The 24,504-nt window shown below is 48.3% G+C and overlaps 1 protein-coding gene and 1 pseudogene across 1 annotated transcript in view; both read right to left on the reverse strand.

Annotated features, from left to right (window-relative positions):
* LOC127221270 (ADP-ribosylation factor-binding protein GGA2-like) lies at nucleotides 1-11,529 on the reverse strand (annotated as a pseudogene).
* The window catches only part of Sirpa (signal regulatory protein alpha), a 26,342-nt gene continuing 11,398 nt past the window's right edge, over nucleotides 9,561-24,504 (reverse strand). Inside the window, exons 6-9 of the mRNA XM_051183156.1 lie at nucleotides 22,733-22,843; nucleotides 20,447-20,471; nucleotides 13,842-13,881; nucleotides 9,561-11,850 (exon numbers count right to left, since the gene is read on the reverse strand). Coding sequence (XP_051039113.1) covers nucleotides 11,593-11,850; nucleotides 13,842-13,881; nucleotides 20,447-20,471; nucleotides 22,733-22,843 — 434 coding nt within the window. The 3' untranslated portion in view covers nucleotides 9,561-11,592. The remainder of the gene's footprint in view (nucleotides 11,851-13,841; nucleotides 13,882-20,446; nucleotides 20,472-22,732; nucleotides 22,844-24,504) is intronic.

Genomic DNA, 24,504 nt, shown 5'->3' on the forward strand with positions numbered 1-24,504 from the left:
TTAGGAAGTGCTCAAGACAGCCAGGTCTAGAAAGTCTTTCGCTTCTCCTACTTCACTGAATGGCTGTCCACCCCAGTTGAAAGTCAGCTTATATGGTAACTGGATAGGTTTCTGGTGTGGAGTGTCAGCAGCAGCACCTGAGCTGTCACAGCCAGAGGCATCAAAGGACTGAATGCAGGGAGCTTGGAACTGGATGCCAGCTGCAGCAGCTTCACTTGCATTGACTTTGGGACAGCCACCTGAAACATGGAGTCCCAGACAGGCTGGGTAGCCCTGCTCACCATGGTCAACAGCAACCCCTGCACATCCGGGTGGCCAGGAGCCCCGTTCTGGAAGAAGTACAGCAGAATTCTGGTCATACACAATGATGGGCAGCAGGCTGCTTGGATTTCACAGACTCCGATGGGACAAACACTTGAGCCAGAGGTGTGTTCTGTGAGGCTGGGAGGAAGGCAATGGTCCAGCCTCCCAGGACCAACCTGGACAGGACTTGTGGCACTTTTTTTTTGGGGGGGGGGACATAATTCAGCAATCCTGGAGACAGCTGTGGTGAAAGGAGACTCAGCAAGCTCCTGTCTGAAGAAAGGCTCTGAACTCCACGCCCCAGGAGTGTGATGGCAGTCAGCTGCTTCTTATCTTTATAGCAACCTAGAATCACAATCTTGTTCCTATCAGGAACGTTGCTGATCTCTAGGACTGCCAGGTCCTGATAAGCAAAATTGGAGCTTCCAGGCCAATGAAGGGACAGTTCTTCCCGTAGGCTATTTGATTTAGAAAAACTCTGAATACAGGAATGTCTCTCACTGCAACGGGTCACTGCATTGTCTCATCCCTCTACCGCCTGTTTGTACAGCAGAGCCCCCTGGGTGAGAAGGTCATTTGCTTGAAGAATCTCTGCCAGTGCATCCTCTTCAATAGCGTCACTTGCTAGCTGGAACAGGACCGACCATGGCTTCTCATATCTGTCATACACAACCTGCATGCAGGGCCTCCTGGTCAGACAGGCCAAGCCTGGCATGTGGTCCATGCTCAGCATCTCCCACAGCACCTTCACATGGCTCCCTACTCCCTCCACTGAACAGACTCTCCTGGAAACCTTGTCGGACTTTCTTGTTCCTCCTTGAACTAATTCTTGGTCAGCCAGTTGCTCTTGAGAAGTCTTGTCAGAGGCTTTGACATTTCCTCATCAGCATCAAAGATGGAGCTCTTTGGCCAGGGAGAAGGTGGGGGTAAGATTGTATCCATTGTCAGTTGAGGATCTTGCTTTGCTAGTCCTTGCTTCTTCAGCATCCGATAGGCATCTTGGATCCTTATGTCTTTTGGAAACCAGACCATCTGGCTAAAGAGGAATTCAGTAACTTCCTTTAACCTTCTCCAGTGCCCAGGCCACTAGGTACTTTGGAGATAATAGTTTGATCAGTTTGTTCAGGAAGTGGAACTTGGCCACCTCACTGTGGATCTTTCCCATTGGGGTTCATGCATATCTCCAGCAGGGTCTGGGTATAATGGGTTTCCTTCTCTTGTGGCCAGGGAGCTTGTGTCTGGCCATTGGGGGTCACATAAATTCTGGAGAGTCCACCAATCCTGCTCCATCATGCTAGGCTCTGTGGCTTTGTTGAGCCCCAGTGATGGGAGATGTCATTCTGTATATATGTTTCTCATATAAAGCACTGTTGGCCAATAGGAAAGCAAGATAGGCGGGACTAGGAGACAAGGAGGAAAGAGGAAGTAGTAAGGAGGAGTCAACATGGAGAGTCTACAGAAAGCAGAACCGCCAGCCACCTCTCGCTGGTAAGACCACGTGGAAATACATAGAAATGGGTTAATAATTAAGACAGAGCTAGCCGATAAGAAACTAATAACTGGCCAACAGAATTATATCATATACAGAGTCTCTGTGTGTTAATTGGGGCTGGCGTGGTGGTGGGACAAGACCAGCGGCAGGCAGGGAAACCTTACTCCTAACACCCCAGCCCCAGCACTGTGGTGAGGTGAGGGCACCCTCAGCCAAATTGGTCCCCTCCAGGGCTTTGGTGCCTGCTGCCACTGCTGTCTCTGCCAGTGCTGAGGCCACAGTCACCCCTGTCTGAAAGCTGCAGCCACTGCTGCTGCCTAGACCTCTCTCCAGCTGCGGACATGGCAGCAAAATTTTTTATTAAGGCTTTTCCTTTTCCTTTTGAGATTTTAACAAAATTATACCATTTCTATTTTCCCTTTCTTCCCTCTAAACCCTCTCCCAAATCCCTCCCCATTCTCCTTCAAAATCATGGCCTTTTTTCCCCATTAATTGTTGCTATGCGCATATTTGTGTATATATACACAGATACACTCCTTAATACAATCCATGGCGTCTGTGTAATGTTACTTGCATGCATGTTTTCAGGGCTGACCATCTCCTGAGGAAGACTATTCCTTCTACTCTCAGTGTTCCTTAGTTGCCTGTAGTTCTTCGTGTAGGGCTAAGGCCTCATGGCTTCCCTCATCCACTTGGGCAGGTCTATCGGTGTCATCTTTGTTCAGCTCATGTTTAGGCAATCACATGGGTGAGACTTTATGGGTGTAACTTCTGACATTACTAGGAGACACAACCTCACAGCAAACTCACTGATCCTCCTGCTCTTACCATCTTTCTGCCTCTTCTTCTATAATGTTCCCTGAGCCTTAGACATGGATGTTTTGTCAATGTATCCATTGGGTCTGGGTTCCACAATGTCACATTATGAATGGTTGTGGATTTCTGTAGTATTCTCCATCTGTTGCAAAGACAAGTTTCCTTGAAGAGAGCTGAGGACTATACTTAAATATGGATTATGCTGGTTTAGAAAAGTAGGTTCTCCTCCAAGACCCATGACTTTTTATTAACCCTAAGTAGTTGGCTAGGTTTCCAGTACCATGAGTGTGTTCTCTCTTACTGAGTACATCTTAAATCCACTGAGAGAATTCTTGGTTACCACCAAGTATTTATGCCACTATTGCACCTCTAGGGTTATTCTGCTATGCTGGTCATTGTGGTTCATGGCCATTATAGCCGGGTGGTGCTGTGATTGCTTCCCTTTTTTGGAAGTTTGCATGGTATCTTCTTGTACCATGAAAACCAGTCTTAAGGGAGGAAGTACTCAGGTCAGTTCCTGCTCAAGGGCCTCCAAACCCTGCGTCTGAAGTGCATGGAGGGCAACCAAGGGCAACAGCAATAGGCTGCATGTTTTGGGGGTCCTTTGGAAAGCCAGATAAGGGTTTTTCATGTCTGCTACTGACGAGTAACTTAGAAGAAGCCTTTGTTTCTTGGAAGTCGTGTTGACTGGTCAGATGAGAAAAGTTTATTTGAATTATATGTTTATATTCACACACAGAATTACACATATTACAGTGTCTTGTTTAGATGAGTCATTAATAATATGATTTCTTATGATCTTTTCAGACACCCCCATTGTTATTTTACCCTCTGCCCTCATTGAAGAGCCCACCCTTCCCCCACCTCCACTATCAGACCACTGTATCTTGCTGTTCCTCTTTATCCTCCTCCTGCTTTCTGCTGTATTTACCTCCTTCCCTCTCACTTAAGAGCCTCCTTTCCCCATCAACCTGAGAAGATCCCTTATACCTCTACATTGCTTCCCAACTCCCCTACTCCTGGAATGGCCCCCTTTTACTACAGGAGTGACCCCCTTTTACTTCCCTGCTTTCTGTAGTTACCCTGAGATATGTATCTGAGGATTTGGAGCTAGGAGCCTCCCATGAGAGAGAGCATGTGATGTTTGTCTGTCTGGATCTGGGTTACCTACCCAATATGACCTTTTCTAGTTCCATTTATTTCCTGCCAAGTTCATGGCTTTAGTTTTCTTTACAGCTGAATAGTATTCTATAGTATTCATGTACCATATTTCAACATCAATTCATAGGTTGGTAGGGCATTGCATTTGTTTCCATTTCTTAGTGTGAATAGAGCAACAACGGCCATAGCTGAACCACCATATGGCAGATGAAAGGTGGGGTCAGATTTTTCACTCAGGCCCTTGTCAACAGGGTCAGCTCCATTGTGCTGCCCAGATGAGGCACGAGGCCTGCTTCCCAGAGTATTGCATCTGGAAAGATCACCACCATCATCACCATCATCATCATTGTAATTATTTGAGACAGGGTTTATTTGTGTAACCTGGCTGTCTTGGAACTTGCTCTGTAGACCACACTGGCCTCAAACTCAGATTCACTTGCTTCTGCCTCCTGAGTGCTGGGATTAAAGAAGTGTGTCACCACCACCCAGCTCTGCTTCATTCTTTCTACTTGTGCAGCTTTCCTTTGAGTTTTCCAATTCAATCATTGGATTTTGAACTTCACCTTCATTTCAGCTCAAGTTCTTTTTAATGTTACCATCAAATCCTTACTTGTCATTATTATTTCCATCTGCCTCATGCTTGTGGGTTTTTAATTTTTTCCCATCACTAAGGTATTTATTTATATTCATTACATTCTTCCTCCTTCTTTTTTTACTCATTGAAAACTTTCTTTTTCATATAATATATTCTAATCATGGTTTTCCTCTCTTCCAGATCAATGCTAGCATAATTGTGGCATGAATATTGTGGGGGTAACCAACCACCATCTGATTGGATTTAAGTCCTACTCCATGAGATGAAACCTGAGACTGATACTGACTGTTTGGGTGCCCAAGAACTTGAGACAGGATAGACTGCAGGCCTACAGGAAAACCAAATATTGGTATGATGCTACAACCTAGCAATAAAATTACTCCTAAGGTTATTCTGCCATAGCCATAGATCAGTACCTTTTTCAGCCATTGTCAGAGAAGCTTCCTCTTGCAGTAGATGAGAACTAACACAGAGACCTACAACTGGCCAATCTTCAGAATGAAAGATGTTGGCACATTCATTTTTTTCTCTGAATTTCATTGGGCTGGTTTTTGTTAGGTTGGTTTGTTGGTTGGTGTGTGTAGTGTTTGTGGTGTGTGTGTGTGTGTGTGTGTGTGTGTTTAAACTCCTTAAATTCTTTATGAAATTTATGACCATTCTTTTAAATTCCATGTCCTGGTTCATCTAGAAAATTCTGATGGGGGATGTCCTTCTGTATATATGTTTCTCTTATTGGTTGATGAATAAAACACTGTTTGGCCAATAGCCAATAGAGGTAGGAAAAGAGGTGGGACTAGGAGACGAGGAGAATTCTGGGAAAGGTAGGCAGAGAGGAGCTCAGGAAGAGATGACATATAGCTGCCATAGGAGTAACAGGCCCAGGCATTCTCTGGTAAGCCAAGACCACTTGGAAATTCATAGTTTATAGAAACAGGTTAATGATTGAGACAGAGCTAGCCAATAAGAAGCACTAGCCATCAGCCAATAGTTTCTAATTAATATGTCTCTGTGCACTTATTTGGGGCTGAGACAGGAGGTGGGAGAAGACAGGAAGGAAACTGCCAGCAACAATTCTCATTGGCAGATGTTTCTACAGCAAGAGTAGGTTTTGAAGAAAAGATATTGGCTTGTTCTTTTTTATTATTGGCATTTTGTGGTAAGATATGGGCATGTGGACTTTTCCCCCTTAGTTCTTAGTCTGATATGTACAGAACAGGTTGGGGATGAAGAGAGTGTGTTGAGTTGTTAGGCCTAGAAGTTGGAAATGGCTTGGGTGGAATGAAGTAATGCACATGGAGGGGACTGGGCAGTATGCACTTCCTGATCTAAGCCTAGACTTTGGTGGTAGATTTGGCTGGGTGGAAGGTTGGATATTGCATGGAAGGGTCCTGAGTTGGGGAATAGGTAGGGTAGGTCTTATCCAAAGAGATCATTTGTAGTGCAGGCAGGGGTGGGAGTAGTTTTAGTAAAGGTATGAATGGGGGGCCAAGAAGACTCACATGGCTAGACCCTGGAGAAGGAAGTGGGATGTCTGCTTTGGTGTAATGGTTGTAAGAATTAGAGATATGTGGAGCGTTACAGGTAGGGAGTGTCCTGGTGGAAGCCTAGGTTGGCTGTAATGCAGGCAGGCATGGTTAGACTAGGTTGAGCATTAAATGAGAGGCCCAGACTAGATGTAGCAGATTTGGGAGAAGACTGGATAGGGAACTAAGTGAGTTTTCTTGGACTAGATCAGAGAAGTAGATGTTGAAAGTTTTATTGAGGTGTTCTTTATATATTCTATATATTAATTTCTTAGCAGATACATGACTTATAGTTGTTTTCTTGTACTGAATGGGTTGACTTTTTATTCTGGTAATAGTGCCCTTTGAAGAACAGAAGTGTTAAAGGTTTTTGTTTTGTTTTGTTTTTGACATGGGATCTTCCTGTTTAGTCCTGGATGTCCTGTGACTCACTATGTAGACCACAATGACCTCAAACGCAGAGATCTGCTTGCTTCTGCTTCCCAATGTTGGTATTACAGGCTTGTGTCATGATGCCTAGCAAGTTATTAATTTTGATGAAGTACAACTTGTTGGGTTTTTGTTGTTGTTGTTGTCTGGATGTTTGGTATTATATCCAAAAATGTCACTGTTCTACCCAGAGTCATTAAGCCTCATCCTATGTTTTCTTAGATGAGCTTTATAGTGTTACCTCTTACATCTAAGTTTTATCCATTTGGATTTTTGTATATGGTGTTAGCAAAGTGAAAAATCTTACATTAATAATTAATTTCTCTAAAATATATTATTTATTTATTTTATGCATATGAATATTTTGTTTGTGAGTATGTGTACCACATTCATGCTTAGTGCCCATGGAGGTCAGAGCAGGGCATGAAATCCCCTGGAACTAGAGCTACTGATGGCTGGGGATTAAACCTGGGTCCATTGCAAGAACAAGTGCCCTAAATTGTTAGGCTGTCTTTCAGCCTCAACAATATGTCTTTTATTTAGTATCATGTTTAAAATAGCAATTCAAATATTTATCTTTTATGCCCTTTAAAATGTTTCCTGCGTTTATTTGAATATGGTTGTATTCTTTCATCCTGTTTTCTATGTATAGCCCCAGCTTCCCAAGAAGAGGTACCAAGGGCTTAAACAAGTGTCACTGGCTCCTTGCCAGTTGGAAAAATGTACCCAGGACCATAACAAATGACAGAGAAGCTCAGTGGGAAAAGTTCGGGGACTAGGGCTTGAATCTAATTCTTAAGGAGGTCTTAGTGTTCCTAAGATGCCAAGTAGGCGTCCAACTATGTCCTTTCTCTTCCCTCTTTCTTTCTTTCCTCTCTTCCTGTCTGTCCATCCATCTATCCACCCACTTACCCATCCATCCTTTCATCTAGCAATCCATCTACTCACCCTCCACCCTCCCACCTTTTTATCCATTCTCTCACCCTTCAAACAATTATTTGTTGGATGCTATCTAGGGGCTGGTCATGGGAATTATGTGAAGGAACGTAGTCCAATACCCTATTTACAATCAGACCGCTCCCAGGGTACCATAGGAGAGGCATGCTAGTCAACCAAAACAAGATCCATGTGTGATTACAAATTGTGATATGGGTTCCAAAGAATTGCTAGACAGTTATGACATGTCTAACAAATGAATAATACCCACTATTCCGATTGGAGGGCAAGTAGAAAGGGCGTGTTCTGGGCAGAGCAACCATGTACAAAGACCTTGTGGCCATTTTCCAAGCTGTCAAGAGGCTGATTGCCTGTGCAGGGGTGACAGAGAGAGTACCATGAAGGGGGCGTGCAGCTCTGGTGGGGGCCAGTACTGTCAGGGAAGGCAGGGCTCTGCCTGTACAACATGACTCATTTAGATCTCAGCTTGGGGATTCCTTCTCTGGAAAGCTGTTTTGTCTCATGCAGGCTTAGGAAACCCATGCGTTTTCATCTAATAAGAAAAAGTACCCCAAACTTAGAAGTAAGCAAAAGGAGGGGATGTTTTTCCTCCTCACCAGAATAGAGCAGTCTTTAAACGCACTACTGAAGGATTAATTAGTCCTGACAAGGAAGACAGCTGAGCTTGTTTTCTGTCATTTGATTAGGGCCCAGATTATATAAAGTTATGACATCCCATTTGTAGATTTTGTCTGGGTGAGGGACAACTAGCATGTTTAGCAAGAAAGATAACTCTTGAAATCTGGTTTATCGGGTAAACAAATTGTATCTAACGACTTTTTTTTTTTTTCCTTCCCTCACATCCCCTTCATCCCTTCCCTTTAGGCAGCAGGGCTGCCCTCCTGCAGGGGGACCCTTGCTCCCTGGCTGATGATCTCACTCTGTATTGGGGCCATGGGCAGTCACAGCAGTGCTATTAGGATTGCTAGCAGCTCTCACTTCCTCCTGCCCCATGAGCTCATATGGGTGTGGCAACACTGCATTCTCAGAATTTTGTGAAAGGCCTGGCTCCCAGCAGGATCTTGAGAAACAGTTATTAACTCAATGAGTGATCTGGAATGTGTCACTTTACCTCTCTGAGCTACATTTTCCTTCCTGTGAAATGGACATCACAGCACCCATCTGCCAAGTCTCCATGAATTGAAGAATACAAGAGACCACAAGACTCTCAGGCACCCTGTGTTGCTTAGAGAGGAGAGAGCTCTCTCCAAAGGCTTATGTGGTGAAGGCTTCATCTGTCACTGGTGGATGGAATCAACGGGAGGGGATGGACCATAGGACTATGTCTGAACTAATAGGCTATTGCTGGAAGATGGGGCAGGGTGGAGGAAGCATTCCCTGGAGGCATGTCTTTGAAGGGTCTGTCTTGTCCTTGGACCCTTCTTCCTAGCTGCCCATGAGGTAAGGGACCTCTGCTGACATGTTTCTCTTCCATTGCCATTATGCTCTGTCTTACTACAGGCCCATAGCAATGGGGCCAGCTAACCACAGATAGAAATCTCTGAAACCTTAGAGCATTACCTTATTTTTCCAGGTGTTTTGTCACAGTGACAAAAAGTTGGCTAACACACAAGGTAGACCAATGCCTCCCTTATTCTAGGGTCTGGGCACTAAAGATGGAGTATGAATTTCTGGGGCGGGAAGTTCATGGTCTGGCTGAAAGGACACCAAGGCACAGGGGGAACACATCTATGACCTCACAATAGTTCCTGCCCTGACTTCCTTCGATGGTAGACTCTGATGTGTAAGTGTAAGCCAAACAAACCCAAGTCACTTTTGGTCATAGCGAGTTATCATAGAAATATAAAGCCTAAGGCAGGGGTCATCAACACCATTGGGCAGGCAGAGAGGGCCAGCCTAACATCCAGTATGGACCTGCCCTGTAGCACAGGGTGTTCCTTTAATCCCCAAGGAACCCTGGGAGGGGAAACAATTAAACCCCAATGTGCAGCCAAGGTCCCTGAGGTAGCAGGTGGGTGGGTGAAGTGTCCAAATCCCCACAAGACTGAAGTACTAGAGAGAGGGTAAAATCTGCGTGTGGGTTTTCAGCACAGCCAACACTGCTGTGCCTCTCTCTGAGCCCAGGGACAGACCTTTACAACTGTAAGGCCTGGAAGGGACCAAGTTACACAGAATGGTTTGAAGCCTTGGCACAGTCCATCCTCATCCTCAGATCCAGGGGACAGACACCCGGCAGACTCTGAGGACAGAGCCCCAAAGACAAGGATTTCAACACCCAAAGGCATCATTGTTACCCAGAAATCTTTATTACAAAAATATTTTGCAAGCCAAAAATTTTAAGTTGCAACTATGTACAAAATGGGGCCTGTTTCCTTCTCATCTGGTCTACAGATAAACTGGAGTCCCACTCTCTCACAGGGCGCTTTTCGCCTCTTCCTTCTACCAGGGTTCCGTACATACATTTGGGGGCCCTCTAGGCTCCCCAGCTAAAGCTATAGCTATACACCTTCCCTGCCTCCCTCCAAAAAAACTCAAGACGAAATTAGGATGTCAGTGAGAGGCCATCCTTTGAACCGGTCTATTCACCTGTGTGTATACTCGTGTGCTGTCTCTAGGCAGAGGAGACGGGGATGGAGGTTTACAAACCAATCCTTTGGAATTAGAAGACAGCCCAAGAAGATGGCAGGGCCACCATGGGTCCCAGATGTCAAAGACAAGTTCTGGTTTGCTGGTCCAGTGCTGCCAACACAGTCTATTGGCTCGGCTAACTCCTGGATGCCATCACGAGAAGTATCAGGTCACCAGCCCTAGAGAGCTGGGTCCTTGCTGTGTTCCCCACATCCCCCTGTCACACTTACAGAAACAGGCAGGTTGGCTCAGCTTTTCACTTGAATAACTAACTGAACCAGGGGTCCCCAGGGATCAGGGACATTAGGGCCTCAACTTACTGAGCTACATCTAAGACCAGACAGCCAGGGTTGTAACATCTGCCTGCTGCTGGCCCACTCAGGCCCCGACATCCAGTTTAAAGGGTGTGGGTCAGAGCTTCTGCCCAGACTCGCCAGTCAGTGACAGAGGGGTTCTGCCCTAGCTCACAGCTGTGTGGTCACAGTTATGACCAGGTTCTGTCCCAGTGCAACCCTGCTGAGGTTTGCCGGCAATAATGGACTCCTGCATTGATCACCTCAGTGTACTGAACGCCGGCTGTTGGCCGAGCGGTCCTTCTCTCTGCATGCCTCTGAGGTGCTTGTGAGGGAAGGAGGTTGTCACTGACCTCCGGCCAACATTAGGTCAGCATTGGGTCAGACAAGGCTGCACTTACCACAGCAGCCATGGAGGCAAAGAAAGGGCCAGCCAGCCACGTGGCTGTGTAAGAACAGGGCCCGGTTCATCCCAGTGAGGCTGAGTGCCTGAAAGTAGCAGCTGAGGGATCCCTTTTGGTCCTCAGAGTTCTGGGAATTGGAAAAATCGGTTTCTGCTGCAAGAAAATCCTTCCAGGACAAGAAACTGTTAGACCTCAGACTTCACAAGACCCAACCATTCAACACATGACAAAGAGCCAGGATGCTGCTGCTGTTGTCTTAAGAAAAAAAATAAAATAAAATAAAATAAAGAGAGAAAAAATAAACCAACAACAACGAAACAGCACAAATCAAATTTTCTAACACCTTAGCTTCAAGACTGCACAGTTCACATTTCTCAATAATTTACAGGTGTCCACAGAGCGATGCTGCTGAGTTAGTGCTAGCTGGAGGAAGCAAGCTGGGACTGGAAAGGAGGTGGGGCCACATTGAGCATGCCCAGGGAGTCTGCTGGTCTAGGAGAGAGGGTTCCATCTCCCCCAGGGCTAGTGGGCCTGGCAGGTGGGAAGCCAGCACTGTTGGCTGAGAACTTGCTGTCTCCTGATGTAGTTCTTCCATGGACAGGACAGTCTGATCTAAAGGGATTCTTGCCCCAAAGCCCAAGTTGGGTGGAGGTGGGGGCTCCTCTCCACATAGAGAACCAGCATCAAGGAAGCAACCTGGAGCTGCCAAGACCAGGATCCAGACCCACGTGTGATGGGCCGAGGCACACTTCTTGGATTCCAGGAAGCTTCCTCCAGTTCCCCCTCTGGTTCTGCAACACCAGCTTCCAGAAGAAGGGGACATGGCTGTCCTAGAAATACTGGAGAGCCAAGCAGGGAAGACAAAGGCCACCCTTACTCGTGGCCCTAGGACCTGTGCCATCTGGCCTTCTGGGGGTGTCCTCAACATGGCCACTCCATGAGAGACAAGAAAACTTGTGGATATGGGCCCTAGAGCCGACCACAGTCCCATTCACTTCCTCTGGACCTGGACACTGGCATACTCTGAGAAGGATGGCTCAGGCTTGGGGCCTGGCTGTGCCCGGCTAAGGTGGACCATGTCCAGGTCGGCATAGGTGAGGGTATCCTCTGGTCTAGGCAGTTTGCCTGCCTCAATGCTCGCATATTCTGTGTGGTTGTTGGTCTCGGGGACCCGGGGGGCAGGTTTCTTCTCTTTGGGCAGATTCAGGTCTGCATATGTGATGTCATTGATGTCATTTGTGTCCTGGATCTAAAAGACACAGAGAGAAAGTCATTCTGGAGCTCTAGCCTGCTCACCCATCAATTGACTACAAAGTCTGCCTGCTACTTTGCCCCTGCCGATGTGGTTTTATTTCCCGCCTTTCTCCCTTCAACTCGCCTTCCCCCACACGGAGCCCGGAGGGCCTTAGAAACACTAAGGTGGTTATCTCGCCACCGCAGCTCTCTTAGCCCCCTTGCCATGCCTCTTCCTTGGCCCGGAGTACCCACCCCCACTTCTCGTAAGAGACCCAGGGTACCACCTACAGCTCTGCTCTAGCCTGCTGCAGCCTAAGGTACTTACTTCTTGGCCCTCGAAGCCTCTGACCGGGCCCAGAGCCCCTCTGAGCTCTTCAGTTCTCATCTCCCAACTGTGGCGTCTACCACCGAAGACTGTGTCTGTTTTGTAACCTTAGTAAATACGATTTCCCAGGAGATAGGGAATACTTCATTTTCATGTTTATTCCACAACTTTTTCTTTTTCTTTTCTTTCTTTTTTTTTTTTGGTGGTGGTGGGGGGGTCAGAGACAGGGTTTCTCTGTGTAGCTCTGGCTGTCCTGGAACTCACTCTGTAGACCAGGCTGGCCTCAAATGCACAAAGATCCGCCTGCCTCTATCTCCCGAGTGCTGGGATTAAAGGTGTACACTACCACTGCCTGGCATATTCCACAGCTTTTTACTGGGCATTTGTTAAGCCGTAGACAACGAGGCTAGCACAGAGGCCTACCTAACCCATGGTGACAGGATGGATGGAGAGACGAACAGACAGAAGGAAGGATGGCTGGCTGGCTATATGGAATCACACAGTCACTTAGGCTTGCCTTCAACTCTGCTCAGGAAGAATTACTGACCCTATTTTACAGGGGGGTGGGGGGAAATTGACCTAGGGAGTAGATGAAAATTCAATAATTTGGGCTAAGTCACTCAGCTGAAAAAAAGAGATAAAGCCTGTTGGACCCTAAAGTGGTGGACTTCCCATACCGTGGCACCTCTATCCTGAGCCCTGCAGTTACTACTCAGTGCTGCCCAGGAAATCATGTGGACTGAACTGGTATCTCTCCCTGAGGGTAAGGAACAACACCTGGCACTGGGAACCTAAAGCAAAAGTGGCCACCTTGCTCCAGGACCGGGCACTTAGTTGTATACTCAGTCAGTAAGTCTTGGGCTGTGTACTTTTACAGGCTTCAGTAACCAATTCTCACCATCATCTCTTACCTAGAAGATTCCAGAAGAAGTTCGGAAACAAAATAGGGGGAAAGGATTCTGGCTGCCATGATTAGAAACCGCTTTATATTTGCCGGATTACCACTCAGCATATGCCCAGGGCAGGTAGGGGCGGCAAAACAAGGTGTCCGGCCTCCAAACCCTGCATCTTTCCCAGCCTGGCTATGTGTTAGCAGCCTTGGGAGTGGCAGGAAAGCTGGTGCTTCCATTCCAGGTCCAGGGCAGGACTTGTCTTGTTACCAGGCTTGGAGGGACCCTGTGTGCCCAGAACTGACATATGGGACAGAGACAGTGGGGCTCTGGGGTCTGTGATATACACCAACAAGGCTGCCTATAAAATCTCCTTATCAATGCAGGGAGAATCTACCAGGTCAGGGAAGGTACCCTTTTAACCCAGGTAATTAGTGACCCGGGGCCTTTCCTCCTCCACAAAGGCAGGAGTGGCGGTAGCTGGCAGGGAAGAGCCAGGCTCCGAGTGGGTGGGGGTGAGCAGCTGATGGTGAAACAGGGATGTGCAACACAAAGGAGGCACCCTTCGCTTGGGACACTTTGCTCTTGGTATCCCCCCTGGAGTTGTGCAATGGCTGCGGGCTGGGGCACAGAGGAGGGTGCAGAGGACTCATGGGTGATTCAGTAATGCACAGATCCTCCCTACCCCCCCCCCCCAGTCTTAATTTAGAACTAGATCTGCAACTCCGGCTGGAGCAAGGAAATCACACCCCAAGTTTCCCAGGAAGGGCAGCTCATCAAAGACTGTACCTGGGTTATTTCCCTGGTATTCTTCTCGGGCTCGTGCAACCTAAAACGGAAAGAGACACAGATAAAAATACCATCACAAGAGCTTATGCAAATCAATCAGAATAACATTCAGGCCCTACTTCCTACATGAGTGGGGGAGGGACCATAATTGCTTATCAAATGTCTGGACACAGGAGCCAGTGTCACTGAGGGAATTCTAAACAACGCACACTCACTTTTGTAAAAGCCTCTGTTGGAAGGATCTTTAAAAACAACGAGGGAGGTGGGATGAAGAGGTACCCCCTCCACCGCAATGCAATGCTGAGGGGGAGGCAAGCCAGGGCTAGCCTTTGGGAAGTGGGGGACAAATCCCGAGCAGAGATAATGTCCCATCTTTTGGCTCACGACTGTACCTTCCTGGGGGACTCAATATACAAAGGCATGTGCCCTGGACAAGATGTGGAAGTAAATTCACATCCTAGTACTTTGCCAATGGGCAGTGGGTTGGGGGAAATCAGCATAAACCAAACCATTTTGTATTCAAAGAGCAGATGAGAAGTTTCCATTTTATTTTTGGGGTGCTGGGGAGACATCCCACTGCCTTGTCCATGCTAACAGAGTGGAGTATTTCAGTCACATCTCCAGTCCTAGGAGGTGCTTTGTTGTTGTTGTTACAAATGCATTCATTAAGTGAAAAAAAAAAAAAAAATCGAATCTCCATGAAGTACCCTCACTGAAAATACATGGAAAACTGGAAAGAAAATGCTAATAGCAGTGGTCTTCTGAGCATCCTTCTTTGTTTTAGTTTCCCATACCTCCCAAAATGTTCTATATTATAAATATATCTATGCAGTGCTGTTAAAAGAAAAGGAAGAAGAAAGATCAAAATGCCTTGCTGAATAAACAACAACAATAACTGTTCATGCCCCCGATTCTGCAGTCAGAGCCCAGGCGTGCGTGGCTCACTGGAGGGTCATGGTGAAGGTGATGAGCAAGCTGAAGCCACTGGGTTACATAAATGTTCAAGGCAGAGACTTGGTGCACAAGAGCATGAATGATATCGGAACAAGCAATGGGGCTTGGCAGCAGGGTTTCTGATAAAGCTGTCACGAGTGCTTGGATCATAAAGTGTCCCAGGTGGCCAAATGGTCCTCTAGGATCCAGGACATGGCTGATGGAGGTCACACCACTCTCCCCAGTCACCAGCTCCCATCTTCTGCAGTCTCCTTTGCTTGTTTGGTCCATAACTGATCACCACGGTGTTCACAACCCCCTCCCCAGCCCCCCACCATGGTCTGCTGCGTCTGTTCACTTCACTACCCTTACTCAGGCCCATGTCTACACACTGGCTATGCATGAGGGCTACTGCTGCTTTTGCATTTTCTGCTTTAGCAATAGCTTTGAGCGACTCAGTTCTATCGCTGTGGTGAAACACCAAAGCAACCTGGAGAGGAAATGGTCTGTTAGGTGTATGCTTCCTTATCACTGTTATCATTGAAAGAGCAGGGCAGGAGACAGGAGCTGATGAAGTCACAGAGGGGAGTGCTTACTGGCTTGCTTCTCATGGCTGGCTGGACCTGCTTTCTCATAGAACCCAGGACCGCCAGGGATGGCACCACCTGCAATGGGCTGGGCCCTCTTCCATCTATCACTAATTAAAGAAATGCCTTACAGGCTTTCCTACACCTCAGTCTCAAGGAAACACTTTCTTGATTGTGTTTCCCTCCTCTCTGATGACTTTGTGTCAAGTTGACAAAAAACTAACTAGGAAGTCTCCTTACAACTCTGTCTTGGTTAACTTACATGGTTAACTTTAGGACTCGGCTATGTGTTTGCTCCCTAGAAGGCTTCACCGAGAGGGCTGCTGCTCTCGACAACCTCACACACCTTCATTTCTGTGTTCTGTCCCTCCTTGCCAAGCTGTCTTGCCACAGACCCACGCACCCAACCTTGAAGCAAGTGCCCGTCGAATGGCCCCCAAGGCCTTTGCACAGACAACTCTCCCTTCAGATCTTCGAAATCCTATTTTAATACTTTTCTTTGGAGACAGGGTCTCACTGTGTAGCCTGCGCTGGCCTTGAACTCATAGAGATCCACTCGCCTCTGCTTCCCGAGTGCTGGGATTAAAAGTGTGCACCACTGTGCCTGGCTTGAAATCCTATTTTAAACGGCCTTATCTGAACCTTCACAGAACTTCCGAACTCTGTTCTCAGGAGACCGTTCCTGTCTTTCAGAGCAGTGTTCAGCACTGTAAGCATTGGTCCACTCTGTTTTAAAATAAGGCACCATCATTATTCATCTTGGGCTCAGACTAAAGTGGGGCATATCCTAAAATCTTCTCTCTCTTCACAAGGCGAACTAGCCATTTCCTAAGGCAACATCAAATTCGGCTACTTGGTCATCTTGTGTTGCTGGTCCCAGGTCCCCAGGCTGTGGAATCTCCTGGTTTCCCTCCCTACATTTCATGCTTTTATAATGCGTAAGTGAAAGCCAGGCATGTTGGTTCATCTCTATAATCCCAGTATCAGGAGGCTGAGGCAGGGGTTCAAGTTCAAGGCCTGTCTGGGTTACATATTGAGACTCCCATTACAAAACAAAAACCAAAAAACAAAAACCAAAGCAGCAGCAGCAGCAGCAATCATCTTTCTGTCTAGAACCCTTACCAGTGTAGTCCACTCCACATCCTGATTGATGGGGCTGTGCATAGCCTGTTCCTGACCCGCTGTAGGCTTCCTTCCGTGCACTCTAGCTAATCTAGCCTCATCCACTCTCCTGCCTCAGGGCCTTGGCATTAGCTATCCTTGTCTGGTGCACTTCTGCCCCTGATGGCCTCCACTCGCTGTCTTCTGAATTTGCCTCCTCAGGGAAGCCTTCCCTGACCACTCTTTTGCTCTGCCTCGTTTTACCTTTCCTGGCTCTTGCTGAATATCGACCATCAAGCTTCTAGATTGCATGGTGAGCTGCCTGCCTCCCAGGGGACGATGAGACCCTAGCACCTAAGTCCTGAGGTAGCTCAGGGCTTCTACTCCCTCCACAGACACTTGCTGAATGAATGGCTGAGCATTTTCTCACTGAATTCCTCTGAGTCTGGCTCCAAGATGAGCTCAATCCGAACAAATAAATGAACAATCGGGGTAGTCCTGGTATTCTGAGAATAAATGCAGTGAATGTGTCACACTTAAACAATGGCCGTCCAAACGAACCCCAGTGTCCAATAAAAGAGCAGACGACACTCTTGTGTGGGTGGGGATAACAGTGCTCTGCCTGTGTGTCAGAGGCTGGGCCCGTGGCCAGCCAGAAGCCTGCAGGGCCCTTTGAGTTCAAAAGCGCAGGGTCCCAGCCACCCTCTCTGAGGTGCTAGGCTGTCTCCTACACCAGCACCAGTGTCTTTCAGGAAGTATTTGATCCCATGCTGGGCCAGAGCCACTGCTGCCCAGGAAACCACCATTAAGGCTTGCTACCCACCATCACTTTGGTCTGGAGACATGAAAGAAGCTAGTCATTTAGCTCCCTGGGTAGGCTCACACTGGAATAATATGAAAGGGCTGAAAATGTCCTGCTTCTCTGGAGGAAGAAACAGATGGCGAGAGGCAGCAGAGCATCAATGGGTACATGCAGGTGTCAGTACCAGAAGCCCTGTACAGGCCTGGGGCAGTCCGGCATTACGCTGCATTCTCAGATCTTGGCTGCCTCAACCACAGAAGGCAGACTATAATAACCTCCTGAGACAGAGGCGCCCAAAGCGTGGCATGGAGTCGGAATCAGAGGCTCAGCTTTGGTTTGTATTTAACAGCCCTCGAGGCTTCAGCCACACTCAAGTCTGGGAACCACTGTCCTTCAACAAGGATAGGAATAAAAACTCATGATCACCAGTGGGATGATACGAGTAAAGGGACAGAAGGGCCTTGGGACATAGTAAGTGCTCACTAAACAGAAGCTGTGGTTGCCATTGTCAATCTCATGATGCCACTTTTTCTTCTAGAATGACACTAACAAAGTAAGACAAGTGGAAAACAACAGCAACAAACTGGACAGCGACTCCTCCACAGGGAAGGTGCTTCAGGGGCGCAGAGCTCACAGGCACTGACTGCAGTGGTGGGAGTGACAATTATTCAGTCACTCTTTCATTCAACAAGCCTTTATGAAGAACTTAATCCATCTCAGGGACGGCACCAAGTGCAGGAGCTGCTGGTGGCAGGAGGGGCACAGTCCCTTTGTTGAAGAGATATGGTCAAGAAAACGGAGACAAGCCAGAGCTACTTCATACATATCCGGATGCTCATGCAGAGGCTCACAGAAAGCCTCCTGACAGGAGGACGTACTGGTCTCATTGAAGAAGGAGGGGACCAGGTGAAAAAGACGGCGACTCTAGCTACTATGGTGCACCGCTCCAGAAGTGCTGTTTGCAGGGTTCACGGTGTCCCCATAGCCATTAGAACCCCTGGAGGGTACATGTGTGGAAGGGGCCAGTGTGAACAGGCTGGGAGGAAAACTAGGGCCCCCTATGTATCAGGAGTGAAAAGAGACCCAGTCCAGTGTGAAGCCTCAGGGTTGGACAGAACTGGCAGGGGCCGGGCCTTAAGGCCTTTGGACTTAGGCTTGAAGGCCCATAGAGAGCGAGTGACGGACTCTGAGCAGAGGAAAGAGACAAGCCTTGTCCTTGAAGACTGTAGCGGGTGAAGGAATGTGACAAGCAGAGTGAGGGTGGGGGGCAGGGTTCCTGAGGGTGGTGGTGGGGTACAGTGATGAGCATGTTCAAGGGCGGAGGCTGGGAGGCTGGACAGGGAGACCAAAACAGGAGGCAAGGCTCGTCCCAAGGGCATTGCACACACTCTCCGTGGGCAGACAGAAGCAGACTGAGGCTCCAAAGAGGCCCTGGGGGTAGGTGAGGTGTCGCTACTACGTGCATCCACAACTCCCATTACTGATGGTCCTCTAGCCAGGACAGATGCCTTACTGTCCCCAAATATGAGTTGTCTTTGACTCTATGATCCGTTTACCAGCAAGTCCTCTTGGCTCTGTCTGTAGAACACAACCAGAATCTGACCACATCTCAGCCCACACTCCACCTGGCCCAAGCCTTCACCATCTGCTTAGAGCACTGCAGTCATTTCCTCGTTAGCCTTTTTGCTTCCACCCCACCGGCCACCTAGCGTCTACACACAGAGAAGGCGAGATTTGGAAAACAAAAGCTAGATCACATCTCTTCATGGAACCACCCAAGTCCCCACTGTCACAAGCTCTATAGTACTGGCTTCCACTCCAGACACTGAACTCCAGAAGGAAGGGAAGGAGAGAGAGAGAGAGAGAGAGAGAGAGAGAGAGAGAGAGAGAGAGAGAGAGAGAGAGAGAGAGAGATGGAGGAAGGAAGGAAGGAAAGATCTGCACAGCTCACTTCACCCGAACCAACATGAAGCCATTTACGATTTTGTATCACACACTGGCACATTCACACAACAGACTATGGGATGCTGTCCTACTCTGCTGGGGAGCACCAGGGCCCATCTATGAGCCAAAAAGCCTTTCTCCAAGAGGGGCAACCCTCGCTTGGCTACATGGATGTCCTTATCTCTTGCCTTCCTGTGCCCCAGTCAGTTGGGTCTCCCCATTCCAGGTTCAGCTCTACCTGTTTTCTTGTCCAAGCGTACTCAGCCTGACCTGGAGCCCCTGGCTTTAGCTCCCTCCTCACGTGTCTCTTCAGAGGCTGTGGCTTCCTTTGCCTGAGCCATACATGGCCACTCATCCCTGCTGTGTTGGAGCCACCATACTCTGGATGGCTGTTTCCACATTCACTTCCTCACCAAGTCTGAGCCTGGGTTTTACCCCAGCTCCTCGAACAGAGCTCTGCAATAAGTAAGTCCCCTTGAACATAAAAACAAAAACCAAAACCAAAAAGCAAAACAGCACTAAGGTGTCCTGCGATGTCACCACCTGAGCTCCTGAGCAGGCTGTCACCTCAGAAGAACTTCCCCTCCCACTACAGCTGGTCCTCAGGCTACATTCTAGTGAGGTACTTGGCAGAAGGAAGGAGAGATGAGTCCAAGCCTTAGTGGAGTGTACAGGATTTCGTGAACACAGGGGATGTAAGGAAGGAGGCTACCCCCATCACTGTCACTGGGGACTGGGCAAAGGACCTGAGCTACCAATGCCAATGTGCCCTGAAACCTACTCCTTTCAGGCAATAATTAAAAATAGTCCTGACAAGCAGGGAACAAGAGAGGAAGGAATGTGGACAGGTATGAGTGAGGGTCAGTGATTTATATTATTTTAGGATCTGTCAGGTAACTAAAAAGGGGAGTAGTGGTCTGAGTAGCTGGCAATGCTGTGTTCTCCAGAACCCACAGAAGCCAGAGGAGGCAGCTTAAGTCTCTCTGTAATCCCAGCCATCCTAAGGGGAGATGGGTGATGAGGAAGGAGAGTCCCAGTTCATCGGCCAGCTAACCTGGCCTGCATAGCGGAACCAGAAGGTTGATCTCACACACAGTGAAGGCAAGGACCACGGTATTCACTGACCGTCAAATGCATGCTGCCGCACACACATGTGTACACACACACATACACACACACACACACACTTAAAAATAAAATGTGACTACAATAGCGTCCTGGTCCACAGATGCGCTTACCTTGTGGAAGAAGTTGATCCCTTAGCTGAAAGAGAAAAAGAAAAGAAAAAGTGGTTGGTTATTTAACCAGAAACAATTCAATGTGTAACTTTCCTTAAGCCAAGATTTGCTTTAGGGACATGGGGAGATTAGCTTAGGGAAGGCCTAATGTCCAGCCAGGAGATGGTATCTACAGCAGTTTGAATCCCATTTTGTTATAAAATTATAACTAAGAAACAACATATGCACTGAGATAGGCTCAGCACTGCACTTTGCACGGGCCACCCAAGGACAATGGGTTCAGGCAGCCGGGTGGGGCAGGCTGGGACTTTCCATGAACTGAATCTACAGGACAGCAGGTGTAGACGGGGCTGCAGTCAGCATGCCATATCTGAACAAGGGCCCTGGACCCAAGTATTGGGCACAGCCATTCTTTGGGAGATCAAGGACAGAGACCATCCTCATTTTAAATCAAGCAATGGTATCTTCTCAGACCCACATAGCTGGCAGGTAAAAATGGGGCCCTTCACCCTGAATGCAGCCAGGATAGGGGAGAAGGGTGGCTCTTCAGTGTAGAGGAGAAAGGGGGTGGTATGGTGTGGAGAGGAGACCCAATTGTGCTCTCTGGCTCTGAATTCTGGCCTACCAGCCATGAGGTTCTGAACAAGTTTTATAATGCTGCATGCCTCTGTCTCATCTGTAAAATGGGTCAATGAGATCCCCAAGGTCTGAGGCAAGAATTGATTGCATTATTACATGCAAAGCATTAGGGGTACTGTGGGCCTAGGCTAGCATTTTGGCTGTCCCTGTTGCTTGAGCCTGTGTTTGGGAGCTGGGCTCTGCATACACTCACCACTCAGGGGCTGGGTGGTCTCCTGTGTTCACAGCCCTTCAGGCTGCTATTCCTCCTCTGACCTCTTAGGTCTTGATGCTGAGCCACACACAATGAGCTCCCATGGGGAGCTTGCCTGCACCCAGTGCTAGGCCTCTGACAGGACAGCTAGGATTCACCAAGGTCTACCTCGACTGGGGTTTTCAACAGTGTCTACTTCAACTAGGATTTTACCAATGTCTACCTCGAGTATGTGCCCCTCTCAAGGCATTCTGGGAACAGTCATGCAAAAATAACCGAGGTCTCAAGTCCTCAGATAGGACATGAGGCTTGGCTGCTGCCTCAGAGATGAGCCCTTCCAATTGGTCCGGATGGAACAGAACCTGTGGGACACAGATGGAGGGGTGCTGACGGGACTGGTGGGCCACACTGTCCCTCCTAAGCGGACACACAGCTACAGAATGGCAGCTCAGGATAGTGCTTGTTTTCAGGCTATAGTTTATGAGGGCCACAATGGGCATTTTTTTTTAACAGCAAAGAGAACAGAATATAAAAAAGAAAATCTCGGAGTTTCAAACTGATATAAAGGGGGGTACTGAGTTGAAATGTAAAATGTTATATCCATAAACATTATGGAAAAGCACCACAAAACATCTCCTCCAGCAGAGTGAAGAAGATCTCTACTGGTAGGTCCTGGAATGTGGCAGACCTGATATTACACAGCAGTTCACTCGGGCCTCGTAGCTACCCTCCAAATCAGTGCCCCTAATGAGTGGTGCGACCTCAAACAAGTCAGATGAACTTGCCAGTTTTCTCTGCTGTTGCTGTGGCCAAATACAACGATAAAGCAATCTCAGATAGGGGGAGGGAAGCTGGTGGAGGCTGAGATGATGAGTATGAAAAAGGGTATGGAGTCTGTTTGCTATCTTCAGGGTCTGAGGCCTGGCACAGCCATAACCACACACAATGGAAAGATGGCCTGGCCTGAAACTCGCACCTTCCCCTGTGGAATTGGAGGCCAAGAACCTTGCTGCTGGGAAGGAGCTTTCCTGCGAGAGGCTTACATATGACACTGGCTGTAGGAGCTGCCTGTATTAAGTGTTGTGTATCCAGGCACTTGCCTAATATCTTACATGGAAACTCTGCCAGCCTCCCACGTTCATTGGAGTAAATGGGAGAGCTAACTGGGGAGTCTGTTAACATGGAACCTGCACACATATAAGGGACAGCTCAGGCATTTCCTCTCTGAGGCTGGCAGGAAGAGTCCCTGAGGACCCCCTTGCCTCCCTGGCAGCTCTGTGTTTCCTGCTACCTCAGTAGCGATCCCATGAGGACATGCGACCTGGGGCAGTAAGGGAGGAAGGCTGAGGACTGATAATCTTAGAGTCCAGCATGGGGAAGCTGTTTCTGCTTAAGAAGCCAGTGGCCACCCTGTGAGAAGGACCACCCTGAGAGAAAGCAGAGATCCCACCCACCTTTCCTCTGTTTGATCCGGAGGAGGTAGAGGGCTGCCATCAGCAGGACTACTAGCAGAGCGCACACCACACCCACAGCGATGAAGATGTTGTGGCTGGAGGAGTCATTATCTGAGAACAAGGAAGAAGGACTTCCGGTATGCAACTCAGAAACAGAAAACATGAAAGCCTGCCTCTTTCTTACAGTCACCCTTAGCTCTGGGCATCTTGATGGTTCTCCTTAGTCTAGCTTGCCTACCCACCCATGCAGGTCACTCATGAGCAGGGAGTACACACACTGACAGCAGCCACAGAGAAAGCAGCTGCAGAATACCAGCAGAAACCATACTCCAATCCCAAGGAATGGAAAACCATCCCTTCTCATCTGCGCACAGGACAGATCTACTGGAAACCACCTCAGTGGGTCAGTGGCTGTCAGGTGGAGGGTCAGGGAAGACGGTGAGAGTGAAGGACATGCTGCTGGCACGGGCTCTGCAAAGCACACCGGGCTTCACAGCCTCTGGACCTAGGACTTAATACGTGCATGCATGCGTGCGTGCGTGCGTGCGTGCGTGCGTGTGTGCGTGTGTGTGTAGCTCATGGCAGGGTCCAGGCAGGTTCTAGACAGAACATAGTACTGTCAAGAGTAGGGCTCTGGACCTAATCCGTGTGTGTGTGTGTGTGTGTGTGTGTGTGTGTGTGTGTAGCTCATGGCAGGGTCCAGGCAGGTTCTAGACCATAGAACAGTACTGTCAAGAGTAGGGCTCTGTGACACAGAAATGAGAACTCAAAGAAGTGCCCCAACTAGTCCTCATCTGCATCCGTGGAACCATGTTCCCATGATGGTTTCCTCTACTGCTGAGGCTAGTACTAATCTCGACCTCACTCTATAGCATCAAGGATGACCCAACAAACCACTGCCCAACCTTTCATCCTCTCCCTACTGTTTTGTATGCTCTGACGCCACAGTGTTGGGTAAGACAGTCATGTCCCTTACCAACTGAGGAGTGACAAAATCTATCCCTTTCGACATGTCCACCACAAGCAGGGGCTCAGAGAGGGACACCGACTTGTTCAAGACCACACAGCGAGTCAGTGATAGAGCCACTGTGGACATCAACACTTCCTACCTGTAAGTCCTATGCATCCTATGAGAATCAAGCATGGGTAACAATCACAGGAACCCAACACAGGTCTGAGGGTTTCCTGGACCTTCTCTGAAGGACGAGCGAGAAGACCAGCCTCTGTTCTCTTCCCTTCAGGGCCTCGGCTACGTACAAGGCATCAGCTGTGGTGGTGGCGGACGATGGGACACAGCCACAAAGCTAATGTGTGTGGCCACTTTCAAAAGAAGAGCTCTTGACTGAAAGCACACTGGAGGGGCTGAGGTGACATTGCTGACAGGCTGTGGAGCACAGCACTGTCCTAGACACACACACACACACACACACACACACACACACACACACACACACACACTTTGTTCTAGAAACAGTCATGGGAAGACTGTCCCATGGAAATAGCTGTTTGGAGATAGTATGAGTGAGGATGCTCTTGGCTGTCCTTGAGCCAAACCCCCAGCATCTATGGGAGGTGGAGGAGGCACAAGCAGGCACTGGGCAAGGAGCAGAGGCCAAAGAGAGTGAGGGGCGGGGGGGGGGGACACGGGGACAAAGCAGTTGTTAGGTGAAGAAGACAGGAGGTAGGATGCAAGCAAAGACCGGGCCTCTTCCCCTTCCCTCTTCTTTGTGTCAAAAGACCCAACAGGACAGGAACCAAACTCTCAACAGTGC

Source organism: Phodopus roborovskii, unplaced genomic scaffold, assembly GCF_943737965.1.
Source record: "Phodopus roborovskii unplaced genomic scaffold, PHOROB, whole genome shotgun sequence".
NCBI lineage: Eukaryota > Metazoa > Chordata > Mammalia > Rodentia > Cricetidae > Phodopus > Phodopus roborovskii.